The sequence below is a fragment of the Crotalus tigris genome, unplaced genomic scaffold (genome assembly GCF_016545835.1).
Source record: "Crotalus tigris isolate CLP2741 ecotype Arizona unplaced genomic scaffold, ASM1654583v1 scf7180000018223.614484, whole genome shotgun sequence".
NCBI classification, from domain to species: domain Eukaryota; kingdom Metazoa; phylum Chordata; class Lepidosauria; order Squamata; family Viperidae; genus Crotalus; species Crotalus tigris.
The window spans coordinates 459,290-483,907 of NW_024096890.1; the positions used below are offsets into that span (position 1 = coordinate 459,290).

At 40.7% G+C, this 24,618-nt stretch overlaps 1 protein-coding gene and 1 long non-coding RNA gene across 10 annotated transcripts in view; one reads left to right on the forward strand and one right to left on the reverse strand.

The window, feature by feature from the left end:
• TRPM8 (transient receptor potential cation channel subfamily M member 8) overlaps nt 1-24,618 on the forward strand; it is a 380,488-nt gene that overhangs the window by 335,339 nt on the left and 20,531 nt on the right. For all 9 annotated transcript variants that reach the window (XM_039349049.1, XM_039349050.1, XM_039349047.1 and 6 more), the window contains one exon: nt 10,183-10,282. In XM_039349049.1, coding sequence (XP_039204983.1) covers nt 10,183-10,282 — 100 coding nt within the window. The remainder of the gene's footprint in view (nt 1-10,182; nt 10,283-24,618) is intronic.
• On the reverse strand, nt 2,803-11,029 carry LOC120310550. Its single transcript, XR_005557390.1, has 3 exons — nt 10,242-11,029; nt 9,304-9,435; nt 2,803-2,854 (listed from the first exon to the last, which is right to left on the reverse strand). It is a non-coding gene; the product is annotated as an uncharacterized LOC120310550 (long non-coding RNA).

The following is a 24,618-nucleotide window of genomic DNA, read 5'->3' on the forward strand; positions in this document are numbered from 1 at the left end:
TATTGATGAATGTAACAAGCAGGTTTTTAGTTGATATAATAAGAACTGTATTAGCTTAAATATGAGACAGTAGATATTAAAGAAAAAAGAGAGGAAATATTTGATGTTGAAATAAGGGAAATTTTGGTCATCAAATTTAAGACATTTGGAAATTAGTTGAAAATAAGGATGTTATATTGTATTATTAACTAGATGATGCAAGATGGTGGGAAATATGTGTATCTTGAATATTAGACTTTATTATGAATTGAGATAAAGGAAACTTTGGTTACCTAAAACTTGGAAATTATAAATATCAAATGTTAAATTTAAATATTGATGGGAAATTAAAAATTGGGAAAAACTAATAACAGGACATTGATTGTCTATAAAGATTGAATGTAAAAGGAACTACTAGGATATGTATAAGCTAAAAAATTTTTTGATAAATGTAATAATGCTATTTTTACTCAATTCATATAGTAAGAATTGTATTAGTTCAAATATGAGACAGTAGATATTAAGGGGAAAAGAGAGGAAATATTTGACGTACTAGCTTGAGATTTGTATTAAATATTTTTGTATGCTATTGAATTATCAATTAACCCAGCCACCACATTGCTTTTTAAATTCTTAAATGTAAAATTAGAAAATTAATAAAATATTTTAAAAAAGAGCAATTATGGCAAGCACAGGAAATTAGGAGCCAAGGCAGTTCAAATGAATACAGGTTTATTGCATGCTAACACTCTCTAGAGCAGGGTTGTCAAACTGCCAGCTTGCGGGCTGGTTGCATCATACAGAGGCCGCACCCACCCCAGCTCCGGCAATGTAAAAAAAGTCGTGGTATGTCACGAATGGAGGGGGTGCGCACAAATGTGCATGCACTCGCCAGCCATTCCTGCGGCCCGGTGACCAATAGGCCATCGCCCTGTACTGGGCCACTCCCACAGGTTGGGGACACCTGCTCTAAAGAATCTGAACTACTAACAGTCAAGACAAATTAGTGGTAGGTAAGGATCAATGGAATTCAAGGTGGGCTGCACTTAGATCTCTTGTGAGCATGAAGGGACTCAAGACTAATTAGTGGTAGGTAAGGATCAATGGAATTCAAGGTGGGCTGCACTTAGATCTCTTGTGAGCATGAAGGGACTCAAGACTAATGATCTTCTTGACTCCTTCCTTGGGCGCAGCCTGGTGATCCTCTACCAATTACTTTGTTAAGCCTATTTAATAATGAATTGTTCAATTATAAGATTTGTAAAGAGCTATTTGATCAGGACAAGAATCCAAGTCTTAAAGTTTCAGATGACTGTCTAGCCTCCAAATGAATATACCTGGTGAAGAAGAGCCCACCATCTCACCTGTTTAGTGCCTCTATTGTTGAAGTGCTTTTCAAACATCCAGTTGGAATCTGACTTCCTGTGACACTGTATTTTAATAGTAAATAGGTTTTTGTTGGATACTGAATCCAACACTTTCTAAGCAACACTGTATAAAATTAGCTCATATTTAAAAAGAGGGATGGATGGAGTAGATATACCTGCTTTATTGGGGATAGGCTTGTATGACACCTGATCAACATTCTGAGTGTTTCAATCAGTGTGTTAACAAGTGCAATTTTAACAGAATTCTGGAATTCTTAACTAATGCACTTATTATTTTTTATGACATTTTATTAGTTTTTTATATTTACAATTCATAAGTGCTTAGTAAACAACATGTTGTCTGGGTCCATTTGTTTTACTTAATAATACACATTAAATTCCTAATCTCTACCTCTTTTTCCAGCCATTGAGAAAATACATTCCATATTTGAAAATATTATGTGTCTTCTTTTTCTTTAATCTTCAGTGTAAGTCTATCCATTTCTGCACAGTCCAGTATTTTCTTGATTATCTCTTCTTCAGATGGTGTTCCTTCATTTTTCCAATAGGGAGCAAATACAATTATTGCTGCTGTTAATACAGGCAACATTAAATATACACTTTCTTATCATATTTTCCTGATAATATACCTAATGAAAATAGTTCCGGTTTGAAATCTACATGTTTTCTTAACATCTTTTCTAGCCAGATATGTATTTTTGTCCCAATTTTTTTTTTGCTTTAGGGCACATCTGCCAAAGATGGTAGTACGTGCCTGATTTTTGATGCACTTCCAACAGTTACTAGAAATGTTTTTAAACATTTGTGCTAATCTCGCAGGTGGTAAGTGCCATCTATAGAACATTTTATATAATTTTTTTATAAGTAGTTGCCACTGTCAATTTATAGTTTCTTTCTAAAGATTTTACCATTTTTTAAATTCTATATTATGCCCAAGGTTTTTTGCCCATGTTATCATTGTTTCTTTCACTTGTTCATCTTCCATTTTTAAATTTAATAGAAAATTATACAGTTTCTTAATCAGCTTTTCTTCTGAAGTCAATAATATGTGATCAAATATTGTCTGGTCTTGACTTCTGGTGGTTCCAGCAACGACGAATGGCGGCGTTTTACAAAGCAGCCCGTTCCTGGTCCGTGTAAAAGCCGCGGGACTTTGACAATCAGGTGTCCCACGGCTTGAATCTCCTCCCTGGGAAAAAGGGAGGAGGAGAGCTCTCAGGTAGAGGTAAGAGCTCCCCTGGATCTCTGTTATTTTGGGGATCGGAGGGTAGAGCTCCCTCGGAGCCTGAGCAACTCCGCGTTCCAGGGAGACTTCATTCCGAAGCTTTTGGGATGAAGCAAGTTGCCGCTTCCACATCTGCTTTTTTTTTCCAGCTGCTTGTGAGTATTTGAAAGCAGACGGAGCAGACCAGGAGAGACTGTGCTCAAGTTTGATGGTGCCTTTAACCTCAGCAAGTTTCCTCTTCCTCTTCTTTTGTTCACTTTCCCTTTAGAAGAAAGGGAAAGTGAAAAGTAAAATGGCGATCATCTTTCTTGCCTGATTTGCATTACAAAGTAAAACCTGGATACAGATTAACTCTTTAAACACAAAAGTAAGAATTTGGCTTTTATTCTTTCCTCTCTTCTCTTCTCTGTTTTTTTTTCTAAGAATATTTAAAAGAACTGTGCCTTTTTTTTCTTTCTTTTTTTTTCAATAAGAATCTTTCTTCTTGGAATTTAAGAAAATGGCTTCAAAACGTCTGCCTCCCGCCCCTAAGGTTCCTATTTCTTCTCCAATGCCTCAGCCTGTATCTCAGAAACCAAAATCACCTCCACCTTCTCCTCCTCCTCCTGCAATTTCTCTTAATGATTTACAGGATGCTTTAACACAGCATGCCTTGGATCTTAAGGAGGAGGTAAAAGATCTTATAATTGCAGAGAGACAAATTGTTGTAAATGGGGGATTGACTGAGAATTTTAATATTCAAAAAGGGACAAGACAAGGATGTCCATTATCCCCATTGTTATTTGTTTTAACATTGGAAATTTTATTGATTCAGATTCGGAAATCAAAGCTAATTAAGGGTGTAAAGATAAGGAAGAATGAGTATAAATTGCGGGCATTTGCGGATGATTTGGTTTTAATTTTGGAACAACCGAATAAGGCGATTGATGGTTTATTAGAACTTATAACACAGTATGGGAATGTTTCTGGTTTTAAAGTTAATAATTATAAGACTAAGATATTATCTAAGAATATGTCAGTTAAAGATAGGGAAATTTTGATTAAAGCCACAGGTTTTCAGATGGTAAAAAAGGTTAAATATTTGGGAGTATATCTAACTGCTTCAAATGGAAAATTGTATAAGAACAATTATGAACCACTATGGGCAAAAGTCCAAAAGGATTTAAGAGATTGGAAAAAATTGCAATTGTCATTGTTGGGGAGAATTTCAGCCGTAAAAATGAATGTTCTACCAAAGTTTCTTTTTTTGTTTCAGATGATACCTATTCTTAAAAAAGAGGCAAATTTGGAGGAATGGCAAAAGGGTATCAATAATTTTATATGGGCCGGGAAGAAACCAAGGGTTAAATTTAAGATATTACAGGATGCTCGAGAAAGAGGGGGACTTAAGGCACCTAATTTGAAATTATATTATGATGCAGCCGCCCTAACTTGGTTAAGTGATTGGCTTAATTTAACAAATATGGATATTCTTTTTTTGGAAGGTTGGGATTTAATATATGGTTGGCATGCATATTTAATTTTTAATAAGAAAGTTGATCGGACTTTTAAATCACATATTTTGAGGAATGCCTTACTTCGTGTTTGGAAGAAGTATTATTATAGATTAAATTATAAAATACCTATCTGGGGGATTCCCAGACATGCAATTGAGGGAACTTCTAAGGGGACAAATTTTGACAAAATCTCGTATAAAGAATTGTTAATTCGCTCTGGTTCGAATTGGCATTTGAAATCCCTAGATGTACTAAGGCAGCAAAATATTCTACAGTCATGGTTTCAATATTTACAAATAATGGATAGATGGACTGTAGACAAGAAAGAGGGAATAACACTAGAAGATAGACAATTGGTTATTCAGATTAAAAACCAAAGTCCGGCTCATATAAAAAGAATATACAATGTTTTATTAGAGTTAGATTCGGAAACAGAATTGGTTAAAGACTGTATGATTAAATGGGCTCAGAATATACAGGAGCCGATCTCATTGGATTTATGGGAGACAATTCGGATAAGAAATGTTAAATTCACACAAGCTCAAAATTTGAGAGAAATTTTTTATAAAATGTTCTATAGATGGCACTTAGATCCTAAAAAATTATCTTGTATGTACTCCAATATACAGCCCAAATGTTGGAGATGTGGCAATAATGATGCGACATACTTTCATATTTGGTGGAATTGTAAAAAAGTAAAGGCTTTTTGGATTATGATTTGGTGGAACATTCAAAAGATTTTTAGAAAAAAGATAAAGTTTACTCCTCAACTATTTTTACTTGGTATTTTTGTTGACTTAAATGAAAAAGAAACTACTTTGATGTTGAATTTATTAACTGCAGCAAGGTTACTAGTAGGTTTATATTGGAAGAAAGATTCCTTGCCTACTTTAGAAGAATGGATATTTAAAGTATCTAGTTTTGCAGAAATGGCAAAAATTTCTGCTTATTTAAAGGATCATACACAAGAAAGATATATTATTGTATGGGGAAGGTGGATAGATTATATTCAGAAAAAGTATGGAATTAAAAAGTTTCATTTATTTTATGAATGAATTTTAAATATTATAGAGAATTGTTTTATAGGTTATGGAGTTAAAGGTTAATTATGATATTTTTTTCTCTCTTTTTTTCTTTTTTCTTAATTATTATAATTTTTTTATTATTAACCCTGTATTCTGCTCTGGGAAGTGAAGGGAGGGGTGTTCGGAGTGGGAGGGAGGGTAATGGGGTTTTTTTTCTACTTTAAAATTTTATTGTATTTTTATAAATGATTGTATGTTTAAAAAATAAAAAAAATTCAATAAAAAAAAATTGTCTGGTCTTTATAAAAACCATGTATTTTAGCATCTTTCTCATATCTCAATTGTATTTGCAATTGAGGCCACCATGATAAATCAATACCCTGATCTTCCAACTCTTGTTTAGATTTTAATTTCCCTTCCATATTCAAAATATCTTTATAGGTTACAATTTTCTCAATAGTTAAGTTTGGATGAACAAAAGCTTCCATTATTGAAAACCATCCTTGTATTTTCATATAAATTTTTAGATTTTATCTTTTGCCATACTAAAAGTAATGCATTTCTTACATAGTGATTTTGGAAGTATCTATGAATTTTATTCTTCCCATACCATAGAAAGGCGTGCCATCCTAGTTGTAAACCATGTCCTTCTAAGTATAATAATCTTTTATGTCTAAGGGGTATCCATTCTTTTAGCCATGTTAGAGCACATGCTTGATAGTATAACACCCAATCTGGTAAACCAAATCCTCCATTTTCTTTAGATTCTTGTAACATTTGTAATCTAATTTTGGCTTTCTTCTCTTGCCAAATAAATTTCAAAATCAGTTTGTTTTAATTGTCGAAGAATTTTTTCTCTATTTTTATGGGTACTTGTAAGGACCCACCCCACTTTCAGGGGTTCCATTTTTTTAACCATTCCATTCCTAGGATCATTGGGCATTCCATGCCTGGGGTCACCACAAATGTTATGTCCTCCTCATGTTTGCCCAGGGAGAGGTGTATCGGTAAAGTGGCAAGGGTAGCCGGCACCCCCCCTGCTATGGATCCATCTAACTGGCCAAAGGAGATTGGTTGTTCCAGTTTCCTCGACAGAATGCCCAGATTCCCCACTAGTGTCGGGCTAATGAGGCAGCGGGTGCAGCCAGAGTCTATTAAGGCTTTCACCTTCACGGTTTCGGGCATGGGCGGAATTAATATAGTCACTGTCTTGAGGATCAGTGCGATGCGTCCACTTACCAGGAGTTCGCCCTCCGAGCTGTCGTCTGAGGCGTCCACCAGCCCTGCAGTGTAGGCTGGAGTTCTTTCCCCCTGATGAGCAGAGGTGGGGGGTTCCACAACCTCCATCATTCTCGTGGCAGTTGCTTTTGGCTTAGCTGGAGACTTTCTGGATTTGCTGATCGGGGATCTGTCTGGGTTGTGCTGGAGGGCTTTTGAGCGGCATTCTACAGCTCGATGCCCTTCTCTTCCACACTTGAAACACCCCATTTGCTTCTTGGCTGTAGCCAATGGTTTCACTGGTTCGTGTGTCAACTCAGGCGGGGGGTGGCTCCATTGTTTTCCTCGGCGGTGCCTCTTCAATATGTCAATCTCTGCTTCCTCTGCCAAGATGTACCATTCCTCAAGTTAGTGTGGGCCCCCTCGGGGCAGGCGTCATATAGGTCATAATTTAGTCTGTCTTTGAAATGGCTAAGGAGGATGTCTTCCAGCCAGTTCAGTTTGCTGGCAATGGCCCGGAATTCTTGCGTATATTCGGCCACCGGGCGTTTGCCTTGCCTCATTGTTTTTATCCTTTCACGGGCTTTGCGATCAGCCAGGGGGTCTTCAAATCACCTTCTCAGAGAGGACATGATACGGTTGAAGTCTGGGGCATTGGAGTCGTGCAAGTTCACCACCCAATCTGCAGCCAGTCCGTCCAGGGCAGATTGCATGATCTGGATGCGGGCTTTGTCGCTGGGGATGTCCCACCCATCCATGTAGCTGAGGACTTGGGTTAGGAAAAACCCCAAGCGTGTTGGTTCCCCTTTGAATTTCACATCCAACGGCGGACGTCTTGGAATGGATCGGTGCCTCCGTTGTTGGTGGTAGTGTCTTCCGTCCAGATCGCCATCTGTGGTTCGGCAGGAGGTGGGGACTACTGGATCAGCAGATGTCCCCGGGGCTGCAGGTTTCACTTCCCCCTTGGTGTCTCTCCCTTTGCGGCTCCAGGAGCTGGGGCAGCTGTAGGGCTCAGGATTCTCCTCTCCTAGGGAGCTGAGAGTTCTCTTCATCAGGTCAATAACTTTCTCTAGGATCCAGTCCGAGTACGGTGCCCAACTCCCTTCCTCTTCACTTGTGTGCAGGGATTTCTCCATCTCCTGCTTCCATTCTGGTTGCTTGGCCCCCCCGTCTCAGGGTCACCTTTCTTGATTTCCTTTCCCACTCACCTTTCTTTCCAACGTCCATTGACCAGCGAGGCTTGTGATCCCGTGTCTCCACCACCTCTTCTCCTGAGGAATCTGACCTCTCATATCCCAACATCTGGCAAGGTTCCAGTTGGGCCAGCGGCTCTCTTTCTGGGGAGTTTTCCCCCTTTCTTGCTCCATTGTCTGACATGGTAAATTTTTGCAAAATCCCCCGGCAAGGGTCTCCCTTCCAGGTAGATTAATTTTGCAAGTCCTGTCTAATGTAAGGACCCACCCCACTTTGCATCTTAAGAAGACAGAACTCTTGGAATAATTCTTCCAACAGGCATCCTTTATTAAGAGAAAATGGTTGCAGGCGTTCTAGACAGTACTTGGGGTCCAAGCTCTCCCATTCAAGGTTTTAAGGGGTTCCCCAGTAGCCCCACCCAATCACCCCCCTCTTCCAGCGACAGTCTCAGGCATTACATTCCCATCCCCTTTCTCTCACTGCCGACAGGAGGTAGACTTCAGAGAGGAGTACATGAAAGGTAATAGCCCCATTGTTATGGTTAGTCCTTTTGGTGGTATCCACATCCAGTCTCTTTGAAGTGTACTGAAGGAAGTGAGGGCCATAAAGCCCCTTTGTTTACCCCCTTCCCTTCATCGTATGACAGAATCCAGAGAAGGCAGGAATGGGGTTTTCCATAGTTGATAACTACAGATGAAATATAATTGGATTCTGACAGTACTGTTTGAACTAGGAAGACCATTTTTGGTAAGATATTCATTTTTACAGTAGCTATTCTTCCTAACATTGATAGTTGTAGATTTTTCCATTTTTCTGAATCCAGTTTTATTTGATTTAATAGTTTTATATAGCTGTCTTCTTTTATTGTTGCACATCTTGCTGTTAGATATATTCCCAAATATTTAACTTTCTTAACTATCTGACAGTTGATTTCTTTTGTTTATCTACAAGATTCTTAACTATAACTTTAGTTTTTTCTCTGCTTATCTTCAATCCTGCTACTTCTACAAATTCTTCTATCCTTTTCAATAGTTTAGGGCTTGTCTCCAACAGTTCCTCTAGTATAAATACCAAACCATCCGCAAACACTTGCAGTTTATATTTTTCATCTTTTACCTCCATTCCTTTGATTTTTAGATCCTGTCTAATGTTTCTATTCAACATTTCCAGATAACAGTGGAGATAGTGGACATCCTTGCCTTGTGCCTTTTTTATGTTAAAATTCTCTGTAAAATCCTCATTTACAATTATTTTTGCTACTTGTCCATAGTATATTGTCTTAATTATATTTATACATTTCTCTATATATAGTTTAGTTGTTGTATCATAAATTGCCAATTTACGTTATCAAAGGCTTTCTGTGCATCTAAAAACTTAGTGCCATTTGTTTTCCTGGATGCATTACATAATATTCCAGTGTATCCAAAATATTTCTTAGGTTATTTTTTGTCTTTTTGGTAGAAATCCATTTTGGTCTGGATGAATAAATTCAATCAGAAATCTTTTCAGCCTCTCTGCTATTATTGAGGCAAAATTTTTATAATCCACATTTAATAGTGATATTGGTCTATAGTTCTTTAGCTGTATCAAATCTGAATCTTCTGATGCACTTATGAAGCAAAGCTTCTGAGGTCTCAGTAAAGATATACAAGGCATGTGTAATCCTGCATATAGCACTTAAGACTTATATGTCACCCCATAGTGCTTTACAGCACTCTCTGGGCAGTTTACAATGTCAGCATATTGACCCCAACAATCTGGGTCCTCATTTTACTGACCTCAGAAAGATGGAAGGCTGAATCATCCTTGAACCCCATCAGGATTAAACTTCAAGTTGTAGTCAGAGTTTGCCTCCAATACTGCATTCTAATCACTGTGCCACAGGGCTCCTTATGCATATGCTCCTTGTCCTGAATGTAAAAGATAAAGATGCCTTCAAATTTGAGTATGACTTGTGACTATATAGATATGACCATGCGACAGTGTTATAGAGGTGGTTTGCCATGGTTTTTCATGTTTATGATACATGTTATACTTAAACTAGTCATGGATTATAATACTGAACTACTAGTCAGCAAAACAGTAAGACTAATGGAAGCTCAGCAACAGTACAATCACATCCACTGAATTACACAGTTTCAAAAGAAGAAATAGCAACACTTATATTTATTTATGGAAAATATTTTTTCAAAACCAGAACAGATGGAAACTAACCAATGAAAATATGTGCACTGATGAAAAATGCAAAATAATATTTTTTAAAAAATTGAACTTTGGCTAAATAAAATGGAAAGCAGCATTAAAAAACAGGAATGTCAATATTTGGAATTAACAAAAAAATATCCATGTCTCAGTATATCTAGTGTACTGTTTATAATGAAAACAGAATAATCTAAAGGAGCTGTATGGGGAGGGGGCAGTATTTGTATGTGGGTAAAGTTGTGTTAAGCATTCAGGATACTTAGGAATGTGAAAACCTTCTGAACAAATATGCATAGCTGTATGTATGTATGTATGTGTGCGTGTTTCTGTGCATATGCACAGTGTACAACTGAAGCTAGTCTTTATTACCCTTTTAAATTAGATCTCTACCATCTGTGTTTCTTTTGTCAATAAAACACTACTATACATTGTGGTTTGGATTTTGTATGTTGAAGGTTCAAGAAATGAAGATAATGAAACTTTGGCGTGGGAAGCTGTCATGAAAGAAAATTACCTTGTGAAAATCAACACCAAGCCCAGTGACTCATCTGAAGAGTATGTCAACTTTCTTTTCTGTTTGTCTATTTAGTTTCCTGTTTCCTTTGAAAGCAAAATTTAAGTATAATGTGTTTATTGACAGATTTTAATAGTTATAAAAACATAAATCAGTTTATTAAAATACCGTTTATTGATTTGCTTTGAAAAATGATGGATGATCTGTTAGGGATTTTGTAATACCTGGGAATTTTTTAAAGTTTCACTTGCCAAAATACCATCTTTAATGTTTAAATGTTTTAAAAAATAATATTTATTTATTTAGAAAATTTATATGGCCACCCACTCACTCTCAGCGATTCTGGGCAGCTTAGTAAAAAATGAATAATTTTATTTAACAACAGTGGAAGTAAGGGAACCTAAATATGAAGATGATCATCATGCTTTTTATTCATACATTATTGCAGATACTCCTGCTAGATTTCTATCTGATGTTTTAAAAAGTGTGGTTTGTGATCTAGCAGTGTAAGCATAAAAGGGAAATTAAAAAGGCCAATAAATGATGACAAAAACTTTTCATCTGAGCCCTTTCGTTAGGATTCACTAGTACATATACAGTAAGTCTGTGGAATGGGACTTATAAAAGCTAGTAAATAAAGATTCCTGCTGAATCTTTACATCCCTGGAATTCAGGACTGTAAGACGCTAAGAAAAAGATGCAGGCATGTCTTGAGCAGAGGTTTGAAGCTGCAGGACACAGCTTGACAAACTCTGAGTTTATTGCTTCTTGTATACTTGTTACATACATAGGCTTTAACCATTAAATGCTGACAAAGGTTTCTTCATTGGAAAATGTCTTCATGTAAGCAACTATTTTCTAGTAACACATTACATGGTCAAAGATGAGGTAAGAACAAATACAGGTAGATGAAAACAGAAGGAACTAACAAAGACAGGAAGAGATAGGAGAAGGAACTAAGCATATTATCTGTTTAGGTAGGTAAGGCATTAAGTCAAAAAGGTATGAACTTCTGGCTGCTTCACTGGGACAAAGGTTATCAAAAGGTTATGAGGTTTGTGGGGGGGAAAGCACGGCAGTTTGCTGCACGTGCATTTTTCCCCACATCTCACTCTTCTCTATTTTATTAGTGAGGACATTATCCTAAGCTGGAGTAGTTAGTGGGTCTTAGTCAGGGGACATATAACTTTGCATTTGTTTATACAAAACATAACTTGTTCCTGAGGTAAATCAATGGTAGTTTAGCGTGGAAAATTGAAAATAGAGGAAAAAAAGACATTGAATAACCATATATGTGCATAATTAAAGGATACCTCTTGAAAGGAGGTACAATTTAAAATTCTTTGACTGACATGTATACAATGAAGTTGTCGTGCCCTGCGAGGCCTCGCAGTATGGAGATACCCCACCGGTCTTCCCAACGCCCTCCTGTTTACCTGGGCCTGTCCTTCCCGGCCATCCTCGAAGCTCCGAAGCTGTTGTAGCTTCCCTATGACGTCATCACTCAGCGTCTTCACGGAGGAGCGAACAGAGGAGTTTTTGGAGCCTCGCAGAGGCCCGACATTAGAGAGAGGATTATCCACATGTGCATAGCCAGCTGATTGTTGGGACGACTGATTAACGCATGCGCATGGCCAGCTGATTGTTGGGATAGATTCATAGCGCATGGGGCATGTTATTTACCTTTGGGGACCGGATGGTGGTTTACCGGGTGTTGGTTGGGTGGGGTTGGTGTCATTAGGGCGTGGTGGGTTTAGTCACTATGTAAGGGCGCTGAGAACAGATGGTTCTCAGTGCCGACTTTTCTCATGCTTCACTTCTTCAGTAAAGTTTTGTTCCTCGTTCCTGCTTGTGGTTTATTTCCTCGCAACGAAACACCGGGCTAGGACGTCGTGACAGTAAGTCGGCACTCCCATTCTTGCTTGCTTGGAAGTTCTCATCCCTTTCTCTCATCTGCAAGGGGGTTGTTTTGGAGCAGCTATGGCAGAGGGAGTCCAGGATGCCGATCCTGTGCGGGAGATCCCGGAGCTGCCCACAGACAAGGAAACGGTCGCTGAGGCAGGGGTGGCAGAGGCTTTACCGGTGTTGAGGCCTAAGGGACGTGCCCAGTAGCCAGTGGACAGCGGGGGTGAGACTAAGCAGAAGTCAACTGCAACATCTTAGGGGGAGTGGTGGTTGAGTTCAGCCCTACAATGCTCAGAGGTTGGTGGGCCTTTCTTGACTGGGGAAAGAAACTCCCTATCCGGATGGAGGGAGAGACGCATTATGGGTGAAGACGAGGAGTGGAGTTATTCTACAGCTCCAGGGCAGTATACCTTGGACGTTCTTCATGACAGATTTGGAGAAATGGGGTTTTTACCCAGATCAGGTGGCACTCCAGGCTCCCAGGCCCCAATGGGCTCTTCTGGGTTTCGTTTAGCCAGCCCATGATTTCGGCTGACTCAGGATCAACAAAGGCAGGGGGACCAAACTGGCATGGCCTCTACAGCTGCACCTACAAGCCGCTCTACATCATTCCCTTGTTCCTTGGGCTCAGGGGAGTTAGGTCCAGGGAGTCGGCATAGGACCACGCCAGATAATAGCCAGCAGGCTGGACAGGCTGCCACTATGTGGCCGGCAGATATAGCCTGAGTTCCTCCACCTATTGGGGTGATGTTTGATGGAGACCCAGATAGATTGGCGATATTTATGGGACATGTCCTGAGCCACCTAGATAGGTTTGCACCACAATATTCTTCCCAATGGGCTATTGTTGTGGTGATAACAGCAAACTTACAGGGGGGGCAGCTGCCTGGGCTGCTGACCTATTTAGTGATCATGCTTGGGAGCTGGGTGACATTGGACTGTTCCTCGATGCACTGAGAGCCCGATTTGAAGATCCTACGTGGGTTCAATGGGCCAAAGCAGAGATCTTGGGATTGCGACAAAAGAGCAGGGCTGTACGGGAATTCCAACGTGCGGCTGGTAGATTAAGGGCTTGGCCAGAGCGTCTCCTGGTGTACCATTTCCATAATGGACTGGATAAAGACCTGAGGCAGGCCTGTGTTGTACGGGGTATATCCTGTAGGCTCCAGGACTGGTTTCGGGTGGTGACCGAATTACATGTGGGATTGCAAGAATTTCGATCAGTCACAGCTGGCCCATCCATCCCTCGACAGGTAGGGGACTGGCCGAAAGAGCCTGGGTGCCAGCCTCCTATCCTTTCACCACCTGTTTCTGCACCACCTACTAAAGGGACATTTAGGTGTTTCAGGTGTAACCGGCTAGGACATCAGGTGGCGCAGTGTCCAGTTCCAGCAGGACAGGGTATGTCGGCGACCCAGGGAGGACTGGGTGCTACTCCACAGAGGACTCCAGATCAGTCTAGAGCATTACATCAGGCTGAAAGAGAGACCCCCCCCATTGACCTTCAGGGGAGGCAACACCTACTGGCCCTGATGTCCTGCTGGAGGAATATGATCATATGGATCCAGAAGAGGACCCTATGGTAAGCCAGCCAATAGTACCATTTGCCATTCCGATTTCCCTGACAAGTCCTATCACTGGCCAGAGTAGTGTGTGCCAAGCATTAATAGATTCTGGTTGTACCAGATGTCTCATCAGTAAGAGGATGGTAGAGAAAGTGGGACTTAGGACGAGGCGGTTGTTACATCCAATCCACTTGGAACAAGTGGACGGTTCCCTTCTGGGGGGGGGCGGCCACACTGGTAACAGAGCCTATATGGTTGGAGAAATGAGAACATTGGGAGATTCTCCGTTTCATTATAGTTCCATCCATGACAGAGGAAGTGATATTAGGACTAGCTTGGCTAGACAAGTGGGGCTCTACTATATGGTGAGAGGGTGGTTGTCGCCATATGCGCCTTGGTGTTGGCCCTCGCCCACCAAGAGCGGAGAAAAGCAGTAGCAACAGCCCACCTAGGAGCAAGGTCAATACTGAGGATAAGCCCAGGGATGGGGTTAAAGTGGCAACAAATCAAGCAGATAAATCCAGGCTTTCTGGCGGTATATAACGATCTTGCAGAAGTATTTAGCGAGCAGGAATGTGACAACTTACCACCCCACCGTCCAACCGACTACGCAATTGACATCTTGCTGGGAGCCAAATTGCCAAAGCCACGTATGTATCCCATGACACCTCGGGAACTGGAGAAATTGAGGAAGTATATCAATAAGAATTTGGCACGTGGTTTCATACAACCGGCCAAGTCCCGAATCGCAGTGCCTGTATTGTTCCAAGAGAAAAAGGATGGAGGCCTTCGACTTTGTGTGGACTTCAGAGGCATTAATGCGGTCTGTATAGAACACATGTACCCTCTTCCTTTAATGAAGGACATGTTAGCCCATCTAGCTCAGGGGAGGATTTTTACCAAATTGGATCTGAGGGAGGCTTATTACCGGGTTAGAATTAAACCCGATGACGAATGGAAAACAGCATTTAACTGTCTTCTGGGGAGTTATGAATTCTGGGTTATGCCCTTTGGGCTACAGGGCGCTCCCGCTGTTTTTATGCAGCTAATCAATGCGGTGTTACACGATCATCTATATCGTGGAGTATTGGTCTATTTGGACAACATACTGATTTATACCAACACAATGGAAGAACATATCAGTTTGGTCCGGGATGTGTTGCATAAGTTGCTCGATGCCCGACTGTTTGTGAAGATATCAAAGTGCGAATTTCATAAAACACGCCTCGACTATTTGGGCTATAGGATATCTGCAGCGGGTATAGAGATGGACCCAGCAAAGGTGCAAATTGTTCTGGAATGGCAAGCCCCACAAACCCAACGCCAATTGCAAAGCTTTTTAGGTTTTGCCGATTTCTACAGGCAATTCATCCCTGCATTCACAAAGGTGGCTTTGCCGCTCACGGACTTATTACGGACCCGGAAAATACCATACGGCCACGACCTGGACAGGCGCTAGCCTGGACTGCAGAGTGCCAGTCGGCGTTCAAAATGTTGAAGGCTTTATTCGCCAAGGAACCCGTTCTGTTACATCTGAATCCAGAACAACCATTTATAGTGCAGGCGGATGCTAGTGACGTAGCGGTGGGGGCAGTCCTGTTACAACGAAACCCAACTGGGACATAGCACCCCTGCGCATACACGTCACGGAAGCTGACTGAAACTGAAAGGGCTTGGGCCATATGGGAAAAAGAGGCCTTTGCTGTTAAATGGGCCTTATCCACGTGGAGGCATTTATTGGAAGGGGCCAAACATGAATTCAAGGTCTGGACTGACCATAAAAACTTAGAGGTGTTACAAACCCCAAGAAGACTTTCACCAAAACACATGCGTTGGGCACAGTACTTTCGGCGTTTCAGGTTTCACCTTAAATATGTACCAGGTGGCCGAAATTTTCTAGCGGATGCATTGTCTAGGTTACCGCAATATGATAGCAAATGGCAGGAGGTGGTCCAGGCGATCCTACCTCCTATACGCAGAGTGTCGCCAAAGTGGTATCCCGTCCGATCACTGTGGATCTGGAAAACGAACTAAAGGCGGCCCTCCCACATGACCTTTGGTTTCAGAAGCACCAGAGTTTGTTAATCCAGCGGGATGGGTTGGCCTGATATGGGACTAAACTATATGTTCCACATACATTACACAAAGGTATCCTCCATCACTGCCATGATTCCAAACAGGCAGGCCACTTCGGATTTTTAAAGACCTTGCATCTCGCTAGACGCCAGTTTTTGTGGCCCCAAATGAGAATTGACCTAGAAAAGTATGTCAAAAGTTGCCCTATATGTGCTACCTCCATGCATAACCCTGGTAAACCTTTGGGGCTTCTGCAATCCGTGGCTGATCCAGAATATCCATGGCAGGATATAGCCATGGACTTTATCGTAGATCTTTCCGATAGCAAAGGTTACACAGTAATTTGGACAGTAATTGATCTGTTTTCTAAGCAGGCCCATTTTATTCCCTGCAAGGGATAACCATCGGCCCAAAGGTTAGCCCGCATGTTTCTCACCCATGTCTATCGCCTCCATGGGGCCCCACATAGGATCATATCAGATCGTGGAGTTCAATTTACAGCACAATTTTGGAGAAACTTCATGTCTTTACTCGGCTCTTCACAAGGTCTCACTTTGGCGTACCATCCAAGCACGAATGGTGCTGCGGAACGGGCAAATGCGGCAGTAGAATGATACCTGTGGAGTTATGTTTCATATCAACAGACCGATTGGGTGGAGCTGGTTGTTTTTGTGGAAGTAGCGTACAACAATGCTGTACACAGCAGTACCGGCTTCACTCCTTTCCGGGTAGTGTCTGGTAGAGAATTCATGCCTATGCCCGAATACCGAAAATATGAATCCCATCCATGTTTGCCCAATGACTGGTTATCTCGAGTTAGTGGAGTATGGGGTATAGTAAAAAAAAGGCTCTAACAAAAGCAAGTGAGAGTGCCAAGGTACAAGCAGACAAAAAACGCAGACCACATAAGCTATTCATTGTGGGCCAAATGGTGTATTTGTCCACATACGGTTAAGGGTTCCTTGCAAAAAACTGGGGCCAAAGTATATAGGTCCATTCAAAATTACTCAGGTAATCAACCCAGTTACAGTAAGACTCCAGCTTCCCCGGTTTTGGGGAAAAATCCATTCCGTGTTTCACAGTAGTCTGTTGAAACCAGTTTCCCATTATCAAGTAACGGAAACATCTGGTCCAGTCACACCTGGCTATTACGAGGTTCAGGAGATACTGGACTCATGAATGAAATGGGGTAGGCTGCACTATTTGGTTTTATGGAAAGGATACCCTCTGTCAGAAGTGTCCTGGGTGAACGTTGCTGATGTAAATGCACTCCAATTAGTCCAGACATTCCATAAAAAGTACCCGGGAAAACTGGGCGGGAGGGACACTGACACTAGTGCTGTACCATAGATAACTCGTTATGTTTCCTTTCCAGGGGGAACCCTGGTAAGGGGGGTGGTATGTCGTGCCCTGCGAGGCATCGCAGTATGGAGATACCCCACCGGTCTTCCCAACGCCCTCCTGTTTACCTGGGCCTGTCCTTGCCGACCATCCTCGGAGCTCTGAATCTGTTGTAGCCTCCCTATGACATCATCACTCGGCGTCTTCACGGAGGAGCGAATGAAGGAGTTTTTGGAGCCTCGCAGAGGCCCGACATTAGAGAGAGGGTTATCCGCATGCGTGTAGCCAGCTGATTGTCGGGACGACTGATTAACACGTGTGCACGGCCAGCTGATTGTCAGGACGGATTCATAGCGCATGGGGCATGTTATTTACCTTTGGGGACCGGATGATGGTTTACCAGGTGTTGGTTGGGTGGGGTTGGTGTCATTAGGGCATGGTGGGTTTAGTCACTATGTAAGGGTGCTGAGAACAGATGGTTCTCAGTGCCGACTTTTCTCATGCTTCACTTCTTCAGTAAAGCTTTGTACCTCGTTCCTGCTTGTTGTTTATTTCCTCGCAACGAAACACCGGGCTAGGACGTCGTAATAGAAGTTTTTTAGGTGAAGTAGTACAATTGACAATTTTTGTACAAGTAAGATTTGTAAGCACAGCTACAATTGGTGTATGTAAAACAATAGCATCAAGGGGTAACATGTAAGAGGCATGACCCTAGCTTGACATAGTTGTATAATGAAATTCATTGTCTGATAGAAAATTGCTTAAACCAGTATAATTTTTTTGAAACTGAAGCTGGAACACACAAAGGTATAAGAGAGGTAGAGAGTAGATTTTCCATATCATATGATTCAGAAATACAAAAGTCTGTCACTTGTATTACATTAGCTAATTGCACCCAAATATTATATTTCATCCGTGATTGTAAAGGATGAGTGGGAGAGCTTGAGCCCCCACACAGCAATTAAGAAGGAAGAGAGGCAAAGAATGACTAAGGAATTTGCAGTCAAAACCACAAATATGGCAGCGCATAAATTCTCTGGTGTAGGTTCTTTTCCCTGATGCCACAGAACCATCTGTGCTTTGGATGTTAGGTTTTTCACATCACCCCAGGTTGTTGATCAACTGCAATGGTGAGAGCGAAAGGGACGTTGTGCTATCTGAAGAGTCACCTGCTTCATTTCCAGTATTGGGTTCTGGACTTGATGCCATGGCATCTTTGGCTGGTCGCACACACTGGACTGGAATCCAGAGAGGGCCTGTAGGAGCAAGCACAGCAGCATAGCCTCGCCCCCAAGTTAGTAAGGGAATTGGACCTAACCAGGTTTTATCAGGCAATTGCCGATAACATACCAATGGATTAGGGAGCACAGCTTTCTGCTGAAAGTGATGCTGGTAGGCAGTAGTTTTTTGAAAAGAAATATTTAGCTGATTTAAAGTTATTAGGACTTTATTGACTTGATGAGTTATCCTTGATCCCTCCTTTTTTATTTGTTTGTGAAGGCAGTCCTTAAAGGACCGATACATATGTGAGAAACAAAGGATAGCTGCTGTAAAGTTAAAAACAAAGCCATAAGATTGGGATTGATCCTGGGCGTGATGTAAGCACCTGGAAAATTAAAAATAAATTGGCACACATAATGAGAGTCAGAGATTAAGTTAAAAGTCTGTTGAGAAAAGATGTGGAAAGCTAAAATAGCAGCAGATATTGCTGAGCGTTGTGGTGAGGATTGCACTGCAGTATAGGCAGATGATATGAAATACAGCCTATATAGTCAGCTCTGAAGAGTAAGTTATTCTGAAAATAAAATTGAAAATCAAATTTTGGGATAGGAAGAACAATATTAATTAAATCAGTCCCATTTCAAGGACAAGCTTGATTGTGTCCTAAGGTTATTATTTCAGCAACAGCCTGGATAAAAGATAAAACATTTTGGAATGGGACAAGTAAAGCCATTCAATACAATATATTTTTGTGCTTCTAACACAGCTAATACTCCTTTAAGTAGCTTACTAGTAAGAAATATCAAAAAGTGTTAAATGACAATTTTTATGTGGAATTCTGTCCACAAATTGAGTACGCAAGTACTTAATTTGCTCAGCTGTGGTAAATGCTGCAAGTAGAACTACAATAAGATCTCCAGGTTGTTTTCCTTTGGTCAATAAGTCAAATTCCAAGTTAATCAAAGATGGAAACAAATTTCTATTAAGTAGGTTAAACATTTACAAAAGTTAAGTAAAACAATTCAGAGTTATTTCTTTTGATTGATGGATATATAGGTCTAACTAAACAATTTAAACTCAACACTTTTCCCCCCAAAAAATTGTCCAACAATTACTGTCTCTTCTTTGAGTAAAAATTTTGTAATCTGAAACTGCAAGAGTGGGCATTAAATTTCATCTCCATTCGCAAACCAGAATTCTAAGCAAAGAGAAAAAAAAGTTTAAAACGAACAGTCCCCTCCTTCTTTCTGTCTCTCTTGCTCTTAAAGCAACACAGCCAGTTGGAAAACAAAAGAGACAGGAAAAGTTTTTGTTACAAACTTCTCACCACTAAAAATTAGTTTTCTCTCCTTCACATACATTTTCCATAAATTCTCTCACACATTCTCCATGGGACTCTTCTCATGCAAACACTTACTATTACTTTTCAATTACAACAATAAAATCTGCAGTGTACTATTTCTTTCACAGCCTGGGAGGCAGTGGGTGGAGGATAGGGTTTGAAGGCTAACACACACACACTTAGGTATCAACCAATTAATTCATGCAGGCATGTCTTGAGCAGAGGTTTGAAGCTGCAGGACACAGCTTGACAAACTCTGAGTTTATTGCTTCTTGTATACTTGTTACATACATAGGCTTTAACCATTAAATGCTGACAAAGGTTTCTTCATTGGAAAATGTCTTCATGTAAGCAACTATTTTCTAGTAACACATTACATGGTCAAAGATGAGGTAAGAACAAATACAGGTAGATGAAAACAGAAGGAACTAACAAAGACAGGAAGAGATAGGAGAAGGAACTAAGCATATTATCTGTTTAGGTAGGTAAGGCATTAAGTCAAAAGGGTATGAACTTCTGGCTGCTTCACTGGGACAAAGGATATCAAAAGGTTATGAGGTTTGTGGGGGGAAAAGCACGGCAGTTTGCTGCGCGTGCATTTTTCCCCACACAGGACAACTAAAAGACTTTTGTTTAATACTAAAAGTAATTATAAAGAAAAGGCATCGTGCCTCTTAAAAAATTTTTTCTCTTGAACTTTTTTCATGGTATTAGAGAGTAATAACATATTACCTACTTGGCATGAATCCTGGAGATCTGGAAAGGAGAGTCCTCCTCTTGGAGATGTATCCAGCTGGTTTAAAGTTTGGCACCAGCCAAAACCCCAGGGCAAGGAAGGGGGTAGCAGTTATCTGGGAATCTCTTCTGGCCTTCAGTGACCGTGCTCCGCAAGTTTTTGCTTGTGAGATCCTGTTCTTGAAGCTACAATCTTTTTGCTCTGTAACAACCTACCTGCCTGAGCTGCTGGAGGCCATCTCAGGATTGGTGAAGTTCCCCAGACTTCAACTTGCCATTCCTAGTGTTGGCATCAGAAGCAGCTTGGAAGTTCCCAGCCCAACTCAGTAGTCATACCCCACACATGATTTTCTTTTCTTGTTGGAGCGATAGCAACATGAAATGGTTGGGAATCTATTCTTATAACCTTGTCATGGTCAGATCACATTCTGGTATCCTTGGAGTTCTCTTATGCTGCCTCCCTTTGCAGATAGACTGGATCCATTTGGGTAATCCGCCCCAGGAACTTATGGACCTGAGTGGGTTCCAAAGGGAATTAGTGAATATCCTGGGGTTTCTCCTGCATGGTTCTGCCAACATTCTGACCGCAATCTGGATTAGAAGGCATTTAAGGCTCTGGATAGGATTGCACTTATGTGGTATCTCTTGACTCAGCTCCCTTGTGTTTTATGGAGGAGCTGAGGGTGTTGAAATGGGCCAAGAGACACCTAAAGAACTACTGGAGGAAAGCAAGGGATGAATCTGACTAGTCAGAGGTCAGAGCTGCTATTAAGACCTACCTTGTGTTGGTAAGAGTAGTGAAATGATGGCTTCCGGTTTGTGATCGCAGCGCCGGCGGACGCTCGGGGAGAGCGCTCTCTCCATCTGGTTTTCCTTTTTCAGAAGACCCTGAAAAGGGTCGAAAGTCATCCTGGAGGGGCGACCACCATGAGGAAGACCCTCAACAGATTGCGGAAGGGCAATAGCCCTTCCGTTTGATCTGAACCAGCTCCTTTGGACCGACGAAGAAAAGATCAGCCATTAACATGGCCGATCACTAAGCTGTACCAACGAAAGCACCGCGGAGGAATTGAGTGAGACCTTACCTTACCTTTCTTGCATCCCAACTATCTGCTTGTAAAAGCCTTTGGAAATTTCTTCCCCCCTCTTAACTTGGTGGCTTCTGCCTACCCTGGGAATATAAAGTTTTGGGGAAAAAAGAAAAGACTAAACAACTAAATAATTCAACTTGCATCTTTTGGATATTTGGGGTCCCAAAAGGTTCCTATTTCTATGGGGACCTATTACCTTATCTATCTGCTAAGATGAAAAAAAAGAATATTTTTTTAAACTGGATAAAAGCCTAACTTGAGTTTGGAAAAAGACATTACATGTTACCAGGGACATCTTATGGTAAAATTTGGTATAGCAAGTGAATTTTTTTTTTGACTGTGAGACCTGTGAGACTAAGATTTCTCCTTGGCACTATCAAAAATATAAGTATTTGAAACAGTTGGGTGGTGAAAACAATTCTTTATAGTGGAGGTGGACGTTTACTAACTTTTATCAAAAATAGCCTCCACTAAAGGACTATCTGTAAACACCATAGAAATGGAGGAATACTACCCACAACTTAACTACAAACTTATACTTGAAAAAAATGAGGCTACTGAGCTAATGAATTCCAGACTGAAAGATAAAGGCGCCACCTTAAAGTTACAAAATGCAGCCCAGATTTCAACTGATGAACTTACAATCCAAAATGCAACAGAAGAGGAAGAAATTAACATCAAAGTAGACTTTAAAGAATACCAGCTACAACCTACTGAGAACCTTGATAACCAAACCTTGATCTTAACTAAAAAATCTGCAATTCAAAATGCAACAGAAACTGAAGAAAGCAATACTAAGATGGAAGGTGCAAAGACCAACATGTACAGCACATTGAGAACCTAGACAACCCAGACAACCAAACAACAATTACAACATTGAACATGACTTTTTACTTAAACTAGCTGAAACCGGAAGAAGAAGAAGACCAGACTGAACTGACGACAAATATACTAAGCCAAATATGGAGATTTGAATTATTAGGCCAACAATCCAATTATTATGAAGGGGCCAGCTCCCTTGAAAAATTGATAATTGGATGGTCTCCCTTGATTCAAATGACATGTGTAGGAATGAAGGGAGATCCACCTGAGCATTTAAAGTCACTATGGAAGCCTGCTTGGCACAAAAAGAAAGCTAGAGTTAGACTTAAAAATGGGATCTTTTTATGTGACTTATGGAAGAGCTTAAAATCTCTTTTAATGGGCTAAGGAGATTTTAAAAGATACTGATTTAATATTTAGGATTTAGACTTATAAGGGAAATAAAAAATAGTCACTATAATAATAGTTTTGAATTATAATATAGAAATTGGATTGAGACGATAAAGGTTATTTTATTAGTAAGTGATGAGGTACTAGGATGATAAATAGAATATGTTTGTAAAATAAAGTAAGAATTTATTCGAGTAAATAATAAGTGCATTTTAGATATGACAACTATTTTGTAATGAACTAAGGGAACTTTGGGCTACCCGAAACCAAATACTATGGATATTGAGCTAATAGGAATACTGTAATTGAAATTAGGTAAAATTTAAAAACAGGACATGGATGCATATTAGTTAAAATATATTGATAAATGTCTTAACTGATTGAGTTATAATTAACAATGTATTAATTTGAATACATTGAATACATTAACCAAGGGAAATAGAGAGGAAATTTTTGATGATGTAACCTGACATATGTATGAAAGAGCTTGTTATTGGATTATGTATTACCCAATCACCATGTTGCTTCCTTAATACTTGGCTTTTGTAAAATTGGAAAATTAATAAAATGTTTAAAAAATAGTGAAATGGCATTATTTCTCCACTCTTTCTCCACACTTATTGTGTTCACAGATTGTCGTCTGATGACCCTGTTCAGGATCATCCGGTTCTTCTGGGAGGAGGGCTCAGATGATCATCTACTACAGGGCTGTACAGCGGACTTTGTGGAAGATTTGATGGACAAAGTTATTCTCATTTGGAGTCCAAGTGTGGAGAAGGTCCATTAGAGATGCTTAGGAAGTAACCTTACCCGGTTATCTGAGAACAATTTGACTCTGTTGGACCTGATAACGTGAACAGGGTTCTCAATGCTGTCAGCAGAACTACCTGTCAAATAGACCCTTGTCACTCCAGGCTGGTGAAAGCTTCCAGGAAGGTGACCTCCATGTGGGTTCAAGCACTAATAAATACATCACTGAAGGAACTGATGTTCTTAGGACCTTTCAAGGTGACCCTGGTCTGCCTCCCTCAAAAAGCCATTATTGGCTTCCACCTGCCTAAAATCTTTCATCCAGTTTCTCACCTTTTCTTTTTAGGGAAAGTGCTGGCAAAAATGGTTGTGTGAACAGCTTTAGAAGGTCCTGGATGAAATGGATTATTTGGACCCCTTCCACTTGGGTTCCAGGCTCAGTTATAGGACAGAAATAACTTTGATCATATTTGCTGATGATCTCTGGTGAGAGCAGGATGGGAACAGTGCATCCATCCTGCTCTCCATGATTTTTCCATGGCCTTTAATACCATGGTATCCTTTGGGGCCGATTGTAAGATCTGGGGCTGAATCTTGTACTGGTTTGGCTTCTTTCTCCAAGGCCAGTCCCAACTGATGTTAATAGGGAGCACTAATAAATGGCCTTTGTGTCCTGCTGAGGGCTCAGTATTCTCTCTGTTTCTCTATATGAAGTTTCTGGGTGAGATTACCCATTGATATGCTGATGATACTCAACTTTTTATCACCATTGTGGGTAATAATCCCCCCCCCCCAAAGTGTTGCTGCCCTCCTGCAGGAGGCTGTGGGAGGCTTGCTGTGGGACAATAAGCTTTGGGTGAACTCTGGCAAACTGAGTGGCTATGGGTGTGTGAGGCTTCAGGATCTGAGACTTTAGCATCTTTAGTTCTGGACAGGGTTGCACCACCACAGACAAACCCTATGCACAACTTGTGGTTCTCTTGGACAGATAACTCCTGTTCAAAGAGCCTTTGTTGTGCACCAGTTGCACCTTTTCCTGAATCATGAGTCCCTGCACTCAATCGTTAATACTCTAGTCATCTTGCATTTGGACTACTGCAATGTGGTCTACATGGAACTTTCCTTGAAGAATATTCAGA